The sequence below is a fragment of the Urocampus carinirostris genome, chromosome 4 (genome assembly GCF_059441175.1).
Source record: "Urocampus carinirostris isolate Australia breed hairy pipefish chromosome 4, RoL_Ucar_1.0, whole genome shotgun sequence".
Classification (NCBI taxonomy): domain Eukaryota; kingdom Metazoa; phylum Chordata; class Actinopteri; order Syngnathiformes; family Syngnathidae; genus Urocampus; species Urocampus carinirostris.
The window spans coordinates 32797357-32816340 of NC_142352.1; the positions used below are offsets into that span (position 1 = coordinate 32797357).

At 40.2% G+C, this 18984-nt stretch overlaps 1 protein-coding gene across 2 annotated transcripts; it reads right to left on the reverse strand.

Annotated features, from left to right (window-relative positions):
- Positions 1–1425: 1425 nt before the first annotated feature.
- LOC148367356 (interleukin-18 receptor 1-like) lies at positions 1426–17814 on the reverse strand. 2 transcript variants are annotated; one of them, XM_088333246.1, is made up of 10 exons: positions 17699–17814; positions 15747–15999; positions 15458–15644; positions 13436–13586; positions 10164–10229; positions 8710–8833; positions 8497–8627; positions 5489–5632; positions 3873–4025; positions 1426–1957 (listed from the first exon to the last, which is right to left on the reverse strand). In XM_088333246.1, exons 1-10 carry the CDS (start codon positions 17742–17744, stop codon positions 1602–1604), a joined length of 1611 nt encoding a protein of 536 aa, XP_088189372.1. In that variant the 5' UTR covers positions 17745–17814; the 3' UTR covers positions 1426–1601. The 2 variants fall into 2 exon arrangements, with proteins under 2 accessions (XP_088189372.1, XP_088189373.1); XM_088333247.1 differs by having other exon boundaries at positions 15747–15995; positions 17699–17774.
- Positions 17815–18984: the final 1170 nt, after the last annotated feature.

Sequence of the window (18984 nt, forward strand, 5' to 3'; positions counted from 1 at the left end):
GCTGCGTGCATCGACAAAGTGATCACGGGAATTTCCTTTGTATGTGTTGAAAGCCACATTGTGGGAAACACAAAATGCATCAGAAAGAAAGTTAGAGGATACATACACATCTGTGGGGGCTGCCATACAGCTCCCCTCCTCTGTATCAATATCCCAGAAACAGTGAGGAATTCTTGAATGTGAATTTGTTCTTGAGTCTAGGGGAAAATAGCTCCGGTGTAGACATACAGTACATACACTCTGTCATATTAGTTTAGGTGTATTTACATACCGCAATGAAATTGATGGCACACATCTCTAAAGAGAAATCTAAGACACTGAGGTAGTTATTCAATAAAAAAAAGGGGTAAAAAAAAAGGGGTACAATTTGCCTGCTTGTGTCCGACATTGAAACCCTTGAAATCCAGGGTGTCACAAGACTAAAATTAAGAACACATTCCATATCACCACATGTATCCCACTATCGCTCAAACACACAAACGATTGTCATGTGAAAATAAAAATGACTAGAGTACGTATTGTCTCTTTCTGCTTTTTGTATTTTAGTGGGGGCCCAAAAACTGTTGTCTTATGAAAGGCCCACAGACTGCTAGTTTAAGACCACTGGTCAAGTCTGGTGAAAGTCACATAGCAAAAACCATGTGAAACAAATTATTCCCATCGTCACCGTAGGCAGCCATAGTTTTTATTTTCATTAATTTTCATTTCTTTTCATAAATCCCAGCAAGGAAATATAACATTTGAATTTTCAAGTATATCCCGTAATTTTACTACCCAGACAGAAATGTTTGCATTTTATGTTGTTCCTCCCCTTATATTTTTCCAAACAACAACAAACCTCTTAACTAAAACAACTTTGAATGCTATCAGGTAGGATGCTATTTACTAAAGGAAATATAGTAATTCTTTTGTCAAATTCTGTAAAAATTCATAAAGTAGTAACCTTTACTTATTATATTTTTTATAAAAAAAGTTTTTGTTTAACAAATAAAAATTCTGTACTTTAAAAACTTTTTTCACAAATAACACCTGTACTTTCAAATTCTAATGATAAAAATAATTTTGCTGTTTTGTTGTCCACCTTTATGAATTAAGGACCCAATCCACCTTACCTTACAGGATACCTTGCCGCAATCTTGTGGCCGTTATGAAAAACTGTATTTCCCTACATTTCTACTGAAAATAAAAATGGCCATTAAGCCACTAGAGAGCGCCAAAGACCAGCACATGGAACCTGAGCAGCTTTAGCGGGTGGAGAGGTCCAACTTTCCTGGCGATAAAAAGCATCGTTCCCTGTTTAGGTAATCAGAATGGAGAACGCAATGCACGATAAAAAGCTGCGAAGCAGTGAACCGAAGCATAAAGTCGCGAGGAAATTCTGTAGGTCCGATATTATTTTTATTTGTACAATGTCCATAAATTTAAACATACCAGATAATATAAACATCACTGGGCTGTGAAAAATGGTCAGCAGGCCACAAATGGCTCCAGGTCCATAGCTTTGACACACCTGTTTTATACGGTATGGTAGGTTTTCTGTGTGCATAACTGTTAGATACCGCAATAAAAACCACACCAGTGCAACTCAGTGTGGTCTCTCTTCATGTTGTTGAGGCCCATTCTACACAACAAGGAAAAGCTATATTTCCCATGGCGGCTGCTGGTAGGTGATAGCGAAGTTTTTTCCAGAAGTTGGATGAAGGCGACAAGGATCTTTCGCCATCCCATGTGACACAGTGGCCGGTTTTCTCAAGGAGCTGAAAGGCTTCTGGAACGGCGACCCATTTCACGTTGTCCGCATGCTGGGGTTTGAGGATGACCAAGCTGCTCTTGCGTTCCACAAGAGCTGCGTGGATAGCACTAAACAATCCAGTCTCCAGACTGGGAGCTGCAGCAGAAGGGACTAGCACAACCGACTGACTTTGTTCGATGCAATCCAGCAGTGCTTCCGCCACAGCTACAGCACATCGGCAAAATAGGACATTAACCGAGAAAGCATTGACTCAAAGTGCAGTGTGTCAAAAGCCAAGGGCACATTTTATGTCCCTATATCGCCTTAACTATAAATTGTAGTAAGATAAATGTTTTGCCATTTTAAAGCTAATTACATTATTTTTTTTGTAAGACTATTAATTTTTCAATGTCTTTTTACACCTATTAATGGTGTTTCACTCAACCATAAAAGCCGTTTGGTATGCTTGAATCTGCAAAAACTGAAACATGGACTGTTGCTCAATATCTTTTTCGCAGACAATTCAGAAAAGAGCTACCAGAGAGGAAATCCATAGTGAGAGGGCATAGTAAATTCTTTACGGATGGGTACTTATGCCCAGCTGAATAAACAGGAAACCCCTCGACTTTAAAATATACTATGAACAAGTTTGTACTGCTTTCCAGCGATCCCCGTATATCAATCAGCAGAGCCAGTATGGAACTTCAGGGTCCTACAACTGTTTGGCGTGTCTTAAGGAGATGACTGCAAATTATACTTTACAAGCTACAGATAGTCACACCGTTGAAGGACATTGATAAACCAGCTCGTTGCGACTTTTACACTGCAATACAACAGAAGATGGAAGATGACTGCTTTCAACACCTTATTGTTTTTAGCAATGAAGGATTTTTTACATTTGACTATAAAGGATTTTATACGATTGAAAACAAATTACATTTAATGCAAAAGATATTCACTGACTGGGCTGTAGTACAAGGTCAGGACAGGTGGGTGGAAAATGTTTACAGGAACGGCAGGAACGGGACGTACTGCTGATAAGATAATTAGCACATCCATACGCTGTTGACGCAGAAAGGCCCTGATGACGTAGAAACGCTCGCTGTTGTTTTGAGTACCGCAGACACCGGGACGCACGTCTACAAGATGGTGAAGCCCGGGGGGATTCCTTGGCACGCCCATTGGAGGAGCCGGAACACTATTATGCCGGGAGAAGATGGCCAATAGGAGAAAGCTAAAGGACTTCAGAAGAAGGCTTCCCACAGATGCCAACGTCACTAATCCGGCCGTTTTTGATGGAGTACACTTAGTTATTCTGTTAGGGAAAATAAATCTACCCCGTGTGAAAATATCGACTTTCCTGTTCATTTTCCCCTCAAGAAACGAGCATGCATAAATTGTTGGAGCAATGTAGGTTGTGTTTGGTTAATGGAGTCAGATAACTAATTCAAACAATTTGGTAAACGATAGATTTTGATAATTAATTCCCAACAGTAATGAGGCAACTTTCCACATAAATGGCAAAGTTAAAAAGCACAACACTCGTATTGGGTACTGAGAACCTTCATGAACTTCTTGAGCATCAGCAAGATTCCCCAAAGGTGACCGTGGTCTGTGCTATATTGAAGAAAGCTGTCTGCGGACCATTCTTCTTTTAAATAGCAATCGTTAAAGGTGAGGCGTACCTCAACATGCTGGAAAACTGGTTATTGGATAAATTGAGTGAGAAAGCATTTGGTGACCTCAATTTCCAAAGAATGGATCACCACCACAGAGGAGCCACAGGGTTAGACAGTTTCTTTACACAGCGTTTGCAAAAAGATAGATTGGACGGTCTGAGCAGAATGATCAAAATCTCATGTCCTGGCAAGCCAGATCTCTCACCATGTGATTTCTTTTTTGGGGCTTTGTAAAAAGATTGGTATATCAGAAGCTGTTGCAACCGTTGACAAAGCAATGCTGAGACGTGTTTGGGAGAATTTGACAATCGGCTTTTCAAGTATAAACTGAGATTACAAATTTTCTGGATTTACCAGATGTGTTTTAATATCCTGAATAGTTTCCGAGATATTCATTGTCAAAATGTGCCCAAGACTTTTGGACCACAGTCCATTGCGACAAGGCTGAAATGGACGATTACCTATTCCTGGTTGAACATCCCGATCAAAGAGGCAGAGTTTATAACCAAAATTCTCCTCGAGAACATTCTGCAGCCATCTTGCATCACAAGGTTTTAGTCCTGTGACTTTATCACTCTTATAAGACATCAGAAACACATCATAAGTCTTCACACCTACAAGAAAAAATAAATAAATGATTAGGTGACTGTTTGGTACTGATAAGATGTGCATGTGTTAGCACTGGTAAATCAGCATCCCATTGAAAAAGGTCCACAATTTAAAAGGTTGTCATGTCCTGCATGGTCGCCATGACACCCAGCTGGTCCCGCCCCTTGACACCGGCTGACACAGATTGACTTAATTGCGTGTGGAATTCTTAAGGGCTCGTTTTGGGACTGCCCGTGGCCATACCATTGTTTTGCTTCACTATGAGGAAAACCTGTTCATGCCTGTTTGTTCTGAGTGAATGCATTGTTTGTAATGTTGATTGCCTTTAAGCCTGTTTTGTTTTGTCTTTGGTCCCTGTGTGTTGGACAACTTTTATTTTCTAAATAAAAGTGACTGATCGTCTACGCAAAAATGAGTTTACCCTTCCTGCCTCTCGGTTCGTTCCATGACTAAGGTAATCCCAAATTTTTTAACATGAAAATGTAATTATTATGTATTTCATTGGTTTATTCCAATTATTTAAGATGCATTTCGAAGACAGCATGTTTTTTCTTTGATATCCTGAGCTGTGACGCCATCAGAGGAACACCAGCACCCTAGCAAGCCAGTAGCCATATTGTTTTACATGTCAATTAGTCGAAGAGTGTCTTGAGTTTTTGATGGAGAATGCTTACGCCTTGAGTGGCAGGTGCATGGAGTCATAAAAAAATTAAAGGGTGAGCAGCCAAAAACCAGCAAAAACACACAAAGAGCCCCCAACAGTGGGCTAACCGGGACCGATTAATGAAAACCGGCTGCAGCCTAGGTGGAAATATGCGAGGCTCGCTCACCGACACACACACAGTGAGCAGCCAGGAACCAATAGTTAAAAGAAGCAACGGACAAAACAGGAATGCCCTTGGCAGACCCGACGCTAACAGAGCTAGCTGGACAATATCATACCAACAGCGACACATGCAGTGGAAAACACGAACCAAAGTTCAAAACGGCCTTCCCAAAAGGAGGCGGGGACAAGGAACACAGTCTGTAACAGCGGTAGGTTAAGAAACTCAGTCTTTGGAGGTCGAAGCACGCAACTCCGACAAAACAGTCACAAGGCCCCTTAGCGACAGGGTAAGCATAGTTCCTTTTCTGTTTTTTCAAACAGAAATGAGCGGCTACCTACAATTCATCTTTCGAAGCTGACCTTATATGTTGTGTGAATGGGATTCTCCCTTTTAAAAGTGTTGTGTTCCTTCAATGACATCACAGCTCTACAGGAAACAAGCCAGATAGGTCAACTTTGAGACTAAATTTTTCGAGACCTCCGGCGCGTGGAATATTTTGCAACATATTTGCAAAACTGTGGGGAGGACCACTACACATTCTCTGCCAGATTGAAAGAAAAATCTCTTTGGCAATACCTTTTAATAGAAATAACTGAATAAATGATTGATTGAATGACTGAACTCCGGAGACCGATTCTCACCTGAGGTTTTCCAACAATAACCCAGATTGTCTCGAAGGAAGAGAGTGATTTCAATTTTGAATTTGACATAGACAACCACGAATGCGGCAATTGCCATCGCAAGCCCTGCAGGGCAGAGTGGGACGGAAATATGCAAACGTCGATCTGAAGAGAGAAATACAACACTCAGTGCAGAAGAAAAAAACTCAAGTAACACTGTATATTAAACACTGGCAATAGAAGACAGTATAGACCCACCTCACTATGGACTGATATCACCATAAATCAATGTTATTAAACATAAAAAACTTATTATCAAAAAAAAGTTGATCAATAAATACAAGTTCATTGATATAATGCAAAGTTCTCTCTGATTTTTCTGCTTTGCCTACAAATTTCATGAGTTAGTTGTAAAAGAGATGCTTTTAAACACTAATATATTTGCTACTTACAGCTTTAACATGTTCTTTCCATTCTAGATTAGTTTCCATCATACTTGAGCATTGATCTCCAGATTCCACTAAAATGCTTAGTGAAACTTTTTGTCATTTTGCTATATTTCAGGCTTCGAACTTAAAGCTAAAATACTACAAATATTTTCAAAGAAATAAAAACATGTGAGACAATTGTAAACCGAGTTATTTTAACATTTTACAGTAAAAAAACTGAAAAGTAGGTGTAATAATATTAGTTCCCTGTCCTCTTAGCTCAGCCAACTGACTCCAGAAGTTCCCTGAAGACTTCTTAATAATCCGATGTCAACCTAAATGACAAATACAGAGTAGATCTGTGTGTCATTACGTCTCAGTTTAACTGTACCTGCTCTGTAATGGACACAGAGGTCAAAGAAAGAAGACACTCGTTTTATGAAGACCAAAGTCCACACCACGCAGGTTCAGGATGAAGTTATGGAACAGTTCAAAGCAGAAATGGGATACAAAAAGATTTCACAGCATTTACACATCTCCCATAGCACAGTGTAAGCAGTAACATTAAAAGAAAAGCATAAAACCAAAGCAAAGACCTGGTTGTTCCTCTAAACTTTCGGACCAAACAAGGAGAAAACTAATCAGAGAAGCAACCAAGAATCGAATGATCACATTGGGTGACCTGAAGGCACGCACAGCTCAGGTGGGACAATCTGTACGTAAGACAGCTATCAGTCATACTCTGCATACATTTGCCCCTTTATGAAAGAGTGGCAACAAGAAAGAGCTTAGAAAAAGCAAGAAGCTACACGGGAAACACAAATAACACGTGGAACAAGGTGCTCTGGTGAGATGAGACAATCGTTGAACTTTTTGGGCAGCATGTCTGCACATCACTATGAAATTTTAATGCCCACCATCCCCTTTGTCAAACATGGTGGTGACAGCATCGTCCTCTTGGGTTGTTTTTCTTCAGCAAGGGACTGGGAAGAGTTAGTTAGAGTTGATGGGAATATGTTTGGAGCCAAATGCAGGGTGATTCTGGGAAAAGATGTGTTGGAGCCTGCAAGAGACCTGAGAATGTGGCGCAGGTTTACCTTTCAACAGGATATATATATATATATATATATATATATATATATATATATATATATATATATATATATATATATATATATATATATATATATCATCTCATCTCATCAGCTGTACCGCTTATCCTCATTAGGGTCACGGGGGGGCTGGAGCCCATCCCAGCCATCTCCGGGCAGTGGGCAGGGGACACCCTGAACTGGTTGCCAGTCAATCGCAGGGCACACAGGGACAGACAACTCATTCGCTCATTCACACCTAGGGACAATTTGGACCGGCCAATTCACCTGAAATGCATGTTTTTGGAACATGGGAGGAAACCGGAGTGCCCGGAGGAAACCCACGCAAGCACGGGGAGAACATACAAACTCCGCACAGGAAGTCTGGAGCTGGATTTGAACCCACGACAGGTTCCCATGACATGAACTGTGCCGCACAAGCGCTAACCACTGCGCCGCCGTGCTGCCCATATATATATATATATATATATATATATATATATATATATATATATATATATATATATATATATATATATATATATATATATATATATATATATATATATATATATATATATATATATATATATATATATATATATATATATATATATATATATATATATATATATATATATATATATATATATATATATCCAAGCCATGGCACCCTAGTGGGAGGTGGCTAGAGTAATTTCTGATTCTTTCTGGGAGATTGAAACAGAGGAGGGGATTCCCATCCCCCTCGTTCAGCCCAACTGATGGTTGGGAGTCATCAGGTGACCAAAACCCTCAATTCCAACCCCTAATGCCGAGCGCCAAGCAGGGAGGCAATGAGTACCAATGTTGTAAGTCTTAGGTATGACTCGGCCGAGGATAATAGTCCTAAACGTAAAGCAAAATCTGCAATGGTTTAACACAAACAATATTAAAGTGTTAGAATGGCCAAGCCAAAGTCCAGACCTCAATCATAGAGCATTTGTGAAAGATCAGAAAAAGACTGAGCAGGTATTGACTCAAAAGGGGCCAATGTTTTTGCAACACCTACCTTTTCAAATTTTTATTCGTTAACACAATGTAAAATTATTTACATATTTGTTTTTTGGGTTTGGTTTTCACTATTGTGTCTCACATGTCGCAAGTTTGATTCCTCCGTGTGATATGTCTAAGTGTCCTTGGGCAAGACACTAAATCCCTGATGCCCCTGATACGCAGGTTGCCTTGCATGGTTGACACTGCTATCGGTGTGAGAATGGGTACGTGTGAAGCACATTGTAAAACGCTTTGGGGGGGGGGTGGTCTTCATTGATTTCAAAAGCCCGATTATAAATGCAGACCATTTACATTTACATTTTACATTTACATTCCTCGAAAATATTTTGAGTTTGAAGCCTGAAATATGGCAATATGTTGAAAAGTTCTTGGAGGGGGCAATACTTTTGCAAGGCATTGTATTGTCAAAACTGGTGTACGAATTGCAAAAAAAAACCCAAGAAATTTATTTTACCGTTTTTGACCAAGGTGATACTGACAAAACTAGAGTACATTTTACAGGTGTACTCAATGGACAGGTCATCCTCTTTCACTTCTTTAATCACCAAAATCGCCGTCATTTTCACACCACCGTCTATATTTTCCCTGTAAAATTCCATCAGAACAGTAAAATCAGGAAAGGAGCTGAATACTTGACATCGTTTTTGCATCGATTGCTTTGGCCTACCAGGTATTATTGTAGAATACAGGGAAGGAGTCATTTTTTTCCACAAACTTTTCCCCACTCAGCCAAAATAAAGAACGGTGGGCTGAATAAATCACAGCTTCACATTGAACCACAGCAAGGGAACCTGAAATAAAACAACGTTGTTGACATAAAACTAGAAAAACACTCAGGGGGTGTCAAACATGAGGCCTGCAGGCAGGACCAGACCCGCCAAAGGATTGAATTCCACCCACGAGACAACACTGAGAGAAGCGCAAGAGGAAAACGAGCTTCAGTTTTAAAAATGTCCACTTGATGTCACCAAACCTGTGCGCAACTCACAACTCTGAAGCTATATTTCTTTCTGTCTCTCATTTCTCTCTCTCTCTTGCTCTCTGCCTCTATTCTCTCTCTCTTCCCCACACTCTTTCCCTCTTAATCTATCTTTCTCCCTCTCTCCATATTTCTCTCTCTATCTTTCTTTCTCTTTTTTCTCTGTCTTGTTTTCTTGTTTTCTTGTTTTCTTGTTTTCTTGTATTCTTTCTTTCTTTCTTTCTTTCTTTCTTTCTTTCTTTCTTTCTTTCTTTTGTTTTTTGCTTTCCTCTCTGCTGTCTTTTTGGCTTCACTCTTTCTGTCTCTTTTTAACTCTTTCAATCACTTTCCCTCCTCTCATTCTTTTTAGCACTCTTCTTTCATTATTTTTCTCTCTTTCAATCTATTTTTCTCCCTCTCTCCATATTTATCTCTCTTTTTTTTCTTTCTTTCTTTCTTTCTTTCTTTTTTTATTTCTTTTTGGGTTCACTCTTTCTCTTTCTGTCTCTTTTTTAACTCTTTCTATCCTTTTTCCCTTCTCTCATTCTTTTTAACTCTTTTTATCACTCTTGCCCTTCTCTTATTCTTTTTCTCCATTTCCCTCTTTCTTTTTCTCTTTCTCTCTTTCTCTCTTTCTTTCTCTCTAACTATCTTTCTTTGTTTCTTTCGCTCTCTCTCTCTCCCTCTCTTTTTCTCTTTTTGTTTTTCTCGTTCTTTCTCACAATATTTATACCTGTCTTTGTTTCTTTTTTCCCTTACTTTTTTGCCTCTCTCTTTCTTATTTCTCTATCCTTCTCTTTCTCCTCTTCCTTCTGTCCCCCACTCTCTTCTCCACCTCCTTTTTTCTTTCTCTCTAATATACTACCCTGGCCCCTGTGAGAGTTTCTTTTTTAGCATGTGGCCTCTGAACTAAAATGTGATTGACAGCCCTGGCTTCTGGTGTTGTGACCAGCTTCGATGAACTGTTTGAAAGTTTCAAAGGTGTCGATGTGATGGTGAGTTTGGATGTTTGCCTCTCTGTGTGATTTTTTTCATACATATTCATGTTTTTTTTCTTTTGGTCTAACATTACTTGGTATAGTCACCAGCTCACCTGTAACTCTGACCAGGTTAAGAAGTTATACATGCACAAGGATAAAAATGAACCCAACATTGAAGCTCACCCACATCCACATAAATGGGCTGCTTGTCCAGGGGCGATAAGATGATAGAATGTTTGTTCGAGTTTCCTACGGAAATACAAAAAAAAAAAAAACAGATAATAGATCATTCAATTGGTGTAACAATATCGTCCGGCAAGACGAGTCTGAGAGAAGCATAAGAAAAAAACAGCCGCATTTAAACAATGACCTGCAGTTTTTAATATGTCCACTGGATGTCGCCACACGCCACTCCACACATTGTAGCTGTATATGCTGACTACCATTTATCAAACAGACATTTGTGCGAACGCCCATTTAGATGTTTTTTGATTTAAAATAGAAGGCAACATGATTGGTCTCACCTGGATTTCTCAGCCTGTGCCCCCGTGTACCGCCAAAAAACTATATTTTTTATGGCGCTCATGGCCAATATATACTCTTATACTCTTATACTTTTGTACGGTCATATCTTTGTTTTTGTAGTATACTCAATAAGTGTGTGGTTTTACCATTTTGCAAACACCTTCAAGGTCAGGAGAATAAGTTCTCAGGCACAGAGGGATGTGTCTCCGATTAAAAAGCTCCAACTTGAAGGCCACTATGAGGCCTGCTAGTTGGTTAATAAAGTTGGCCTTGACTCCCACATAGCTAGCCGGTCGAGAGCTTGCCTTTCTTCTCACAGAGAAGCATTGTGTTTACAAAGTTTCACTATCCCTATTGCTCATTTATTATACTTGCACACCATCTAGCTACCAATATTATGCACTGCATTTAAATATCTGATTCCTGTCCAAACCAATCAGAATACTCTTACGTGCACGTGATTTATTTTATCCTCCAATCAGAATCCATGTAACGGAATAAGAAAGGAGCTGACGCTTCAATCCATGGGATTTATTTCTTATAACTCAAAAGTCTCTTATTTCATCCGGACATTGTTTTGAAACTGATAATTATTTTGCTGTTACTCTTCATTAAAGTTTTTTTTGTAAATAAATATAGTTACTTGGATGAAATCGTCCCTTTAAAAACAAATAGAAACGCAACTTGTGCAGGTAAATGCTTATGTTTTTGTTTTTACTCATTGCCGAGGTATCAGATTCAAGACTCTCTATCGGTATTAACGAAAACAATAAATACATCAATCAGCAGTTTTTCCCCCCCTGGCACGGCCCACGTGTACATATTTTAAAACTGATATCGGCCCAAACTTTAAACGTTTGGAGACCCCTGAGGTAGTGAAATTGTATTTTTCTGAAATCTTCCTTTCTGGCTGACCCGATGAAAAAGTGTAGACCACAAAGTTAGTTATTCTCTTAATCACAATAAGTCAGATTACTTTTATTAATGTCCAAAAATCGCAACAGTCTCAACCCAGGCAAGATACATAAAATAACAATGATCAAAAAACAGGAAGCCTGATGACTTTCTCAGGTTGAAAAGCGAAAACTTCAGGAACCGGGGTCAGAAAGTGGTCCCAGACCATTACAATTCCAACTTCTGATGTTTCTGAATTGTTTCTGGCATTGTTCCTAATTTTTCCTAAAGCTATAAGAAATCTCAGCCAATCTGTAATTGGTTCTCATAATTTTTCAAGGTGTTAATTAGATGTTGACTGGTGTGAGACAGGAGTGTGTGATGTCGCCATGGCTGTTTAATGTGTACATGGATGGTGTGGTGAGAGAGGTGAATGCTAGAGTATTTGGCAGAGGTGTAGAGATGATGGATAACAGTGGAACAGTGTGGCTGGTAAGTCAGTTGTTGTTTGCAGATGACACAGCGCTTGTGACTGATTCTGAGGAAAAATTGTGAAGGTTGGCAAGAGTGTGTGATTGGTGTAAGTTATGTGTGAATGCTGGGAAGAGTAAGGTGATGATGTGGTCACGTGATGGAGTGGGCATGGCGTTAGAAATAAGGTTGCATGGGCAGGTGCTGGAAGAAGTTGAAAGTTTTAGGTACTTGGGTTGTGATGTGGCCGTAGTTGGTGGAATGGAGTGCGAGGTATTGGACAGAGTGAATCAAGGAAGCAAGGTTTTGGGTGCTCTGAGGAGAGTGATGAGCAACAAGAGTATGAGTATGGATGTTAAGAGGGGACTGTATGAGAGTCTGATTGTGCCGACTGTGTTGTATGGTGCAGAGACTTGGAGCCCGAACGCAGATTTGAGAAGGAAATTAAAGGTTTTTGAGTGTTTGAGGAGTATGTTAGGAGTGACAAGTTGGATAGATTGAAAAATGAAATTGTGAGAGACAGAACTGGAGTAGGCAGCACGGCGGGGCAGTGGTTAGCGCGTGTGCGGCACAGTTCTGAGGTCGTGGGAACCTCCTGCGTGGGTTCAAATCCAGCTCCCGGCCTTACTGTGCGGAGTTTGTATGTTCTCCCCGTGCTTGCGTGGGTTTCCTCCGGGCACTCCGGTTTCCTCCTACATTTCAAAGACATGCATTTCAGGTGAATTGACCGGTCCAAATTGTCCCTAGGTGTGACTGAGCGAGTGAGTTGTCTGTCCCCGTGTGCCCTGCGATTGGCTGGCAACCAGTTCAGGGTGTCCACTGCCCCATGATTGCTGGGATGGGCTCCAGCACCCCCGCGACCCTACTGAGGATAAGCGGTGCAGCTGATGAGATGAGAACTGGAGTAGTAGTGGAACTAAGCAAGCGTGTGGATAAAAGAGTACTCGGTTGGTTTGGACACATGGAGAGGAAGGATGAGGAGCGAATGTTGAAGAGGATCTCCAGAGCAGAAGTAAATGGAAGGAGACCAAGAGGAAGGCCACAATTGACGTGGATGCATGGTGTTATGAGTGCACTGCAGGAAAGAGCTCTAAATATAATGGAAGCTAGAACTCTTGTTGGTGATAGGAAGGAGTGGAAAGGTGTTGTAAAAGGATAGTGGGATGTTTGGACGCGTTCTAAGGGATGGCAGGGCACCTATATGATGCGGCAGGGGTAAACCAGTGAAAGCTGTCGGGCCCTGCTGTTGAACAGAAGAGTGTGTTGTGTCACCCTGACCCGAGTGACATGGCCGCTTTAGGTGCCGAGGTGCCTGACTTGTTTGGCTGTTCGGCATTTGGGTTGGCCATGGTCCCAAAATTTTTATGTGTTTTTTTTTTGCTGCTTTTTCCCTTTTCTTATTTTCTTTTTTTTTTGTGTGTATGTGTATGTCTCACTGTCGGTCATCCCCCTCGAGGGATATGACCACAGTAGATAGATGGATAAATAATTAGATGAGTTCTTTTTTCAGAAAAATGTAACACAATAAGACAATCACAATTGGAAATACTTAATCACAGGCTCACTCTGACTAGGCTGGACGTCCAACAACAACACGTAGCTTATGTTATAGATGTGACCATCAAACAGGTAAGGCCTGGTGCAGGTGTAGAGACCTGCATCTGTGTCTTTTGCACTCGGGAAGTAGCTGTCAACTGCCTGTGTTGAGTTGTCCTCCTGCAGGGAACATAGATTGACACAGTTTAATATCAATCTTCTTGATTAATTTAAAGGTAAACAAAAACAATTTTTTTTTTCAATGAGAGACAGAACATGTAGTGTTGCATAATATCCCACGCTCTGGGACCTCGAGAAATTTACTCCAAGCTCTTTTACTCTGGGGGTTGTGATGTCATGGAAGGAACACATTACTTTCAACATAGCAAATCCCGTTAACACAACAAGAAGAGGCAGTTCTGAAAAAGTTGGCGATTGTAGTGAACAGCGATTCCATATAGCTAGTTTCTGTTGGGAGGAATTGGAAATTTGCCTACTGTAGCGGCTGGGGGCCTTGTGATGGTTTAGTCTGAGTTGCGTGCTTAAACTTTTAAAAGCTGCGTTGGTTAGGTTTACTTGCCACCATTACAGCGTTTTCGTACGCCTCCTTTTCATTGTGTCCATTGTGGCTTTTTGTTTGTGTTTTTCCTCGCATGTGTTGTTATTGGCATAATACTGTGCAGGTAGCTCCCAATTAGGGTCAGGGGTGCCGGAGGCTTCCTGTTTTGTTTGCTCCAGGCTAGCCCCTGTTAGCAGCCAGCTAACCTGCCGTGTCCATTGGTTTATTCCCGGACGGATTTGCGTTTGTCATCATAGCCATTTTTTGTTGTTCCATGTTTCCCTTTGCCTCCTTTTGGGTAGGCGATTTTGGATTTTTGTGTTTTCCACTGCATCTGTCTCTGTTGGTATAACATTGTCCAGCTTGCTCCCTGTTAGCGTCGGGTCTGCCCAGGGCATTCCTGTTTAGTTTGCTCCCAGTTGGTTCATGTTGCCTGCCCACTGTGTGTTGTTTGGCCATTAGCGCCAGTTCCGCAGTGTCCATTGGTTCATTCCCAGGCAGCTTTAGTTTACCGCCGTTGCTGCTTTTTGTTGTTGGTTCCCGGTTAGCCTGGCTACTCACTGTGTGTTTTTGGGTGGCAAGCCTCGCGATTTCCCCACTGATGTTGCGGCTGCCTTTTGTCCACCAGTCCCAGTTAGCCCCCATTAGCAGCCAGCATGCCTACCGTGCCCATTGGGTTATTCCTGGACGGGTTTACGTTTGTCCCCGGAGCCGTTTTTCTTTGTTGGTTACCGGTTAGCCTGGCTGCTCACTGTGTGTTTTTGGTGTTTTTCCACCGAAGCTACGGGCACCGTTCGTTGATGGCTCCTGGTTAGCCTCCGTTAGCTCTCCGATTGATATTTTTTGCCAGTTATCTCCTTTTAGGGCGGCATTAGCTCGGGAGGTAGAGCGCTCGTCTTGGGAGGTCGCCGGTTCGAATCCCAGCTCCTCCATGTTAAGAGTTAAATTGTGTCCTTGGGTAAGACACTGAATCCCTAATGCCCCCTAATTCCCAGGTAGTTGCCTTACATGGCTTACGCTGCTATCGGTTAGTTAGTGTGTAAAAGGGAAAAGTGAGAAGCACATTGTATAGCGCTTTGGGAGGTCTTCATTGACTTGAAAAGCGCTATATAAATGCAGACCATTTCCCATTTACATTTAGGCTGCTCGCCCTTCCTTGCACCATTACTGCATCGACCTCCGACGCAACGCCAAGGCTTTCTCTCTACAAAAACTACCAAAACTTGGCTTGAAAGACTCATAATCACTTTGACCAATTAACACGGAAACCAATATAGTGACTGGCTTGCTAAAGTCTCAGTGTTACTGGTCAGTGTCATGACATCGGAGCTCAGATAGACGAGATAGACTGTTTTTGAAATGCATTATTTCAGAAAATCATTGAAATATATTGATATTTATAAAGCTTGTATGCAAAAACATGTACTATTTATTACATTTTGCATGTTTGAGAATTTAGGAAAACCTTTGATTGAAAAATGTGTTTTAATACCTTGCGCCATGCTATGTCATAACTGGTAAAATGGGGATTCTTTGGGTGTGGGATGTTGACGTCCGGACACTTCAAAGCGCAGGACTCAGTGGCGTAGCATGTCATTGTGTACTGGATTCTGTCTTGAAGCTCTCTGGTCAGTGTCGTGTACACGGTTAGTCTGAACCGCAACTGCTTGCTAACATTCCTGTCAAGTGAAGGCGGTGAAGAAATTGGGGTGAGCCGGTGGGAATTTTCCGCATTCAACTAGATGAACGCAATCTTTTTTACAGGTCTTGTTCCAATTTACCTTTGTGAGCATGAGTAGTTTCCCTGGTGCTTTACTGAAGCACTGAGAATAAAAAGGCTCCTGTCCAAATACAGGAAGCCAGTCCGTCTTTGCTCATCCAGCGACATGTTGCTCAGGTCTACCTGCTGCATGTTCTCACTGGTCCATATCACCGGACCTTGTTGTGAATGATATACTCTCTGTTGACAAAGTAGGACCACCATCTCACCTGCCTTTGCGTAAATTTCCCGAGGGGGCCTCGCCATGCACCTGCCTACGGGTTAAAAGATTAAACGCTGTCAGTTTTTAACGGCTCGATACAAAATTAGAGGACTTTTTCACTTCCCCTTCCATATTAGATTTGAAATACTCCAAGCCACAAATACATAAACAGGTATATATATATATATATATATATATATATATATACATATAAAACAGTAAGCTTGAATCAAAGACGCTGGATGGTTGAGGATAATGAATAATGATAATACATTTTACTTCAAAGCAGCTTTCAGGACACCCAAGTTCACTGTACACAGAAAATCAAACAACAATAAAACAAGAATACAACAAGGCAGTAATGAATAGCAAGTAAAACCAAAGTAAAGTTACAATTTTAAATTAGGAAACTGACATGTTTCCTTAAGTTCGATGTTAAATTCTTGAAGGAAGAAATCTCTGTTTTTTAGGCAAAAAAAGGAGATGTTTTATATTGTAGCGGGTGCTTGGCACCCCTTTTAAGGGGAACCTGCTTTTGATGTGATCCCAGGGTGCTCCTCTTCTTCTGTGTTTTCATATTCGGAATTGCTAAGCGACATTTCGATCTGTTTCATTCGTTAACAATTTTCCTCCCGCTGAAGTTGAATATGGCCATGTGACGAGGCTGCTACGTTTGATTGGTTAAACATGGTATAGCCTGCCTGAGTTCTGCGTCAAAATCAATGCGCCCTAGCGGAGACAGACAGACACGTACTTACGTGGAGGGGATTTATTAAGTAACGAAGTAACGACTTCAATGTTTCCTAATGTAGCGGAGTAAACGTACCGTTTTTTCTTCACAAATATACAAGTAAAAGTATAAGGATTTAAAAATACTCCTAGAAGTACATTTCCCAATGTAACTGAGTGACTGTATTCCTACCCACGTCTGTACTACTACCCACCTCTGGTGAGAATGAGAATAGTAGTGCAGTGAACATTTACTCCCAGAAAGACATTGCACTAATATTTTATATATCTAGATAATTTCATTCTTGACTTGCGAGTATACAGTATATAAGTTCACACTGCTAGCATGTACACTTGAGGAAACAAAGTAACATAGTTATCAGACATGGGACCAAGTCACACATGTGCAAGTCTCAAGTAAGTCTCAAGTCTTCACCTTCAAGTCCCAAGTAAGTCCCAAGTATTTTTTTCTTGGGCAAGTCAAGTCACAAGTCAAGTCCCGAGTCTTAGATTGCCAAGTCCAAGTCAAGTCACAAGTCATAAAAACAGCGACTCGAGTCGACTCGAGTCCAAGTCACTAAGTCTCAAGTCCCCATGTCTGATAGTTATTGCTGTGTAATCCTGTTGATAGGAATATATTCTTTTTTTCAAACCACATCTTCAAATAGGTATTGAGAATATTGCGATTTCTAAAAACAAAAACAAAACGCTATGTAATAAACATTACACTCATACATGCAGGTATTTTTTCCCTAGATTATGAAACACAGAGTTACACTACAAATGATTACCATCAATATTTTTAAATATGAGTTCAGCATATACAGTGGTAACTTGAACTTCAACCTGAATAAATAACGATATGCACTTTAACAAAACTCAACTTAAAGTATTAAATTACTGCAATTCACAAAAAGTGCTGTTGTTGTTCAGCTTAAACCAAGTTGATAACTTAAGGTCACCTATGCATCTTTGGTTAGACTCATATCGAACACAATCTAATCATCTTTTTATTCACTGACCTGTTACGAAGCCAAGGATCAAGAACAATTGAAGCAACAACTTCATGATTACACTGACTGTCACAAAATACTAGCGTTAAAGACACAACTTCCTTTTAACCTTGCTCAAATAATTCTCCGAATAACAGTTCTCTTAAAGTGAAAGTGAAACCAAAAGATTTTCAAGCAGTTTGTGGAGTTTCCCAAAAACGAATCCCTTTGGTTCTCACTTCACTTGAGCTGTAATGTACTACACTTTTTCTTCTAAATACCTTAAATTTTCAGAATGTATATAGGAATATGATGCCAAAAAGGTAGTGATCGCTTAAAGCAAAGAATCCAAACATTTCCACTTATTTGAAATACATTTATAAGCAGTAAATCTTGACTCTTTCCAAACGCGAACTTCTAAATTCAGCACCAGTGAGATTCGGTGAGAAAGAGCCCAAAATATGTTAAATCTAATAAAATAATTTTAACTGAGGAAGGGGTGCGTCGTTTGTGGTCCCCTTAAAAAGTTGAAAATACAGTATTTTCTCTATTTAGTATGTTTCAATGATGCCCAACTGAGTTCAAACAGCCTTTATGTTTATATATATATATATATATATATATATATATATATATATATATATATATATATATATATATATATATATATATATATATATATATATATATATATATATATATATAAATGAATCATCTTCAAGCTCCTACGGGTGTTTGAGAGGCATTTCCCTGGGGCCTCACTTCTTGTAGGGCTTCATGTTGCCATCGCTAGTGATTTCATGCTCGTTCTCAATGTTTTCTCTTGGTGTAGCCTGAAAATGGTGAAAGTAAGAAAAGGACTGTTTCAAATACAGTCCAAACACCAAACCAAACCTTCCCGAAAAAAATTTATTTGAGCGCGTCTAAAAGAGGCACGTATTTGATGAACACCCTGCGATCATGACTTAGTCAGGAAATGACGACAGAGAGTAACAAAGTTTCAAATTGCAGAGAACACCTTTAAGAGGCAAATATGGTGTGTTAGATGAAATTCGCATGGATTACTGAATAAGATCATGTTGAAACATTTTAGCAATAATTTGTAGAAAATACGTTCAAATCTCCATTGGCCAATTTGTGTCTTAACAGATCCTTTCTTTTTCATTTATTAAACTGCCTCTTTCATATGTATTTTTTACGCTGCTGTTATGCTGAAAGACACATTAATGAAACTTAAGTGCTGCATTGTTACTTCTCGTTCGGACTCTGAGGGTCGACGGTTCAAGAGATGACCTGAACACACCAGGATAGAGTGA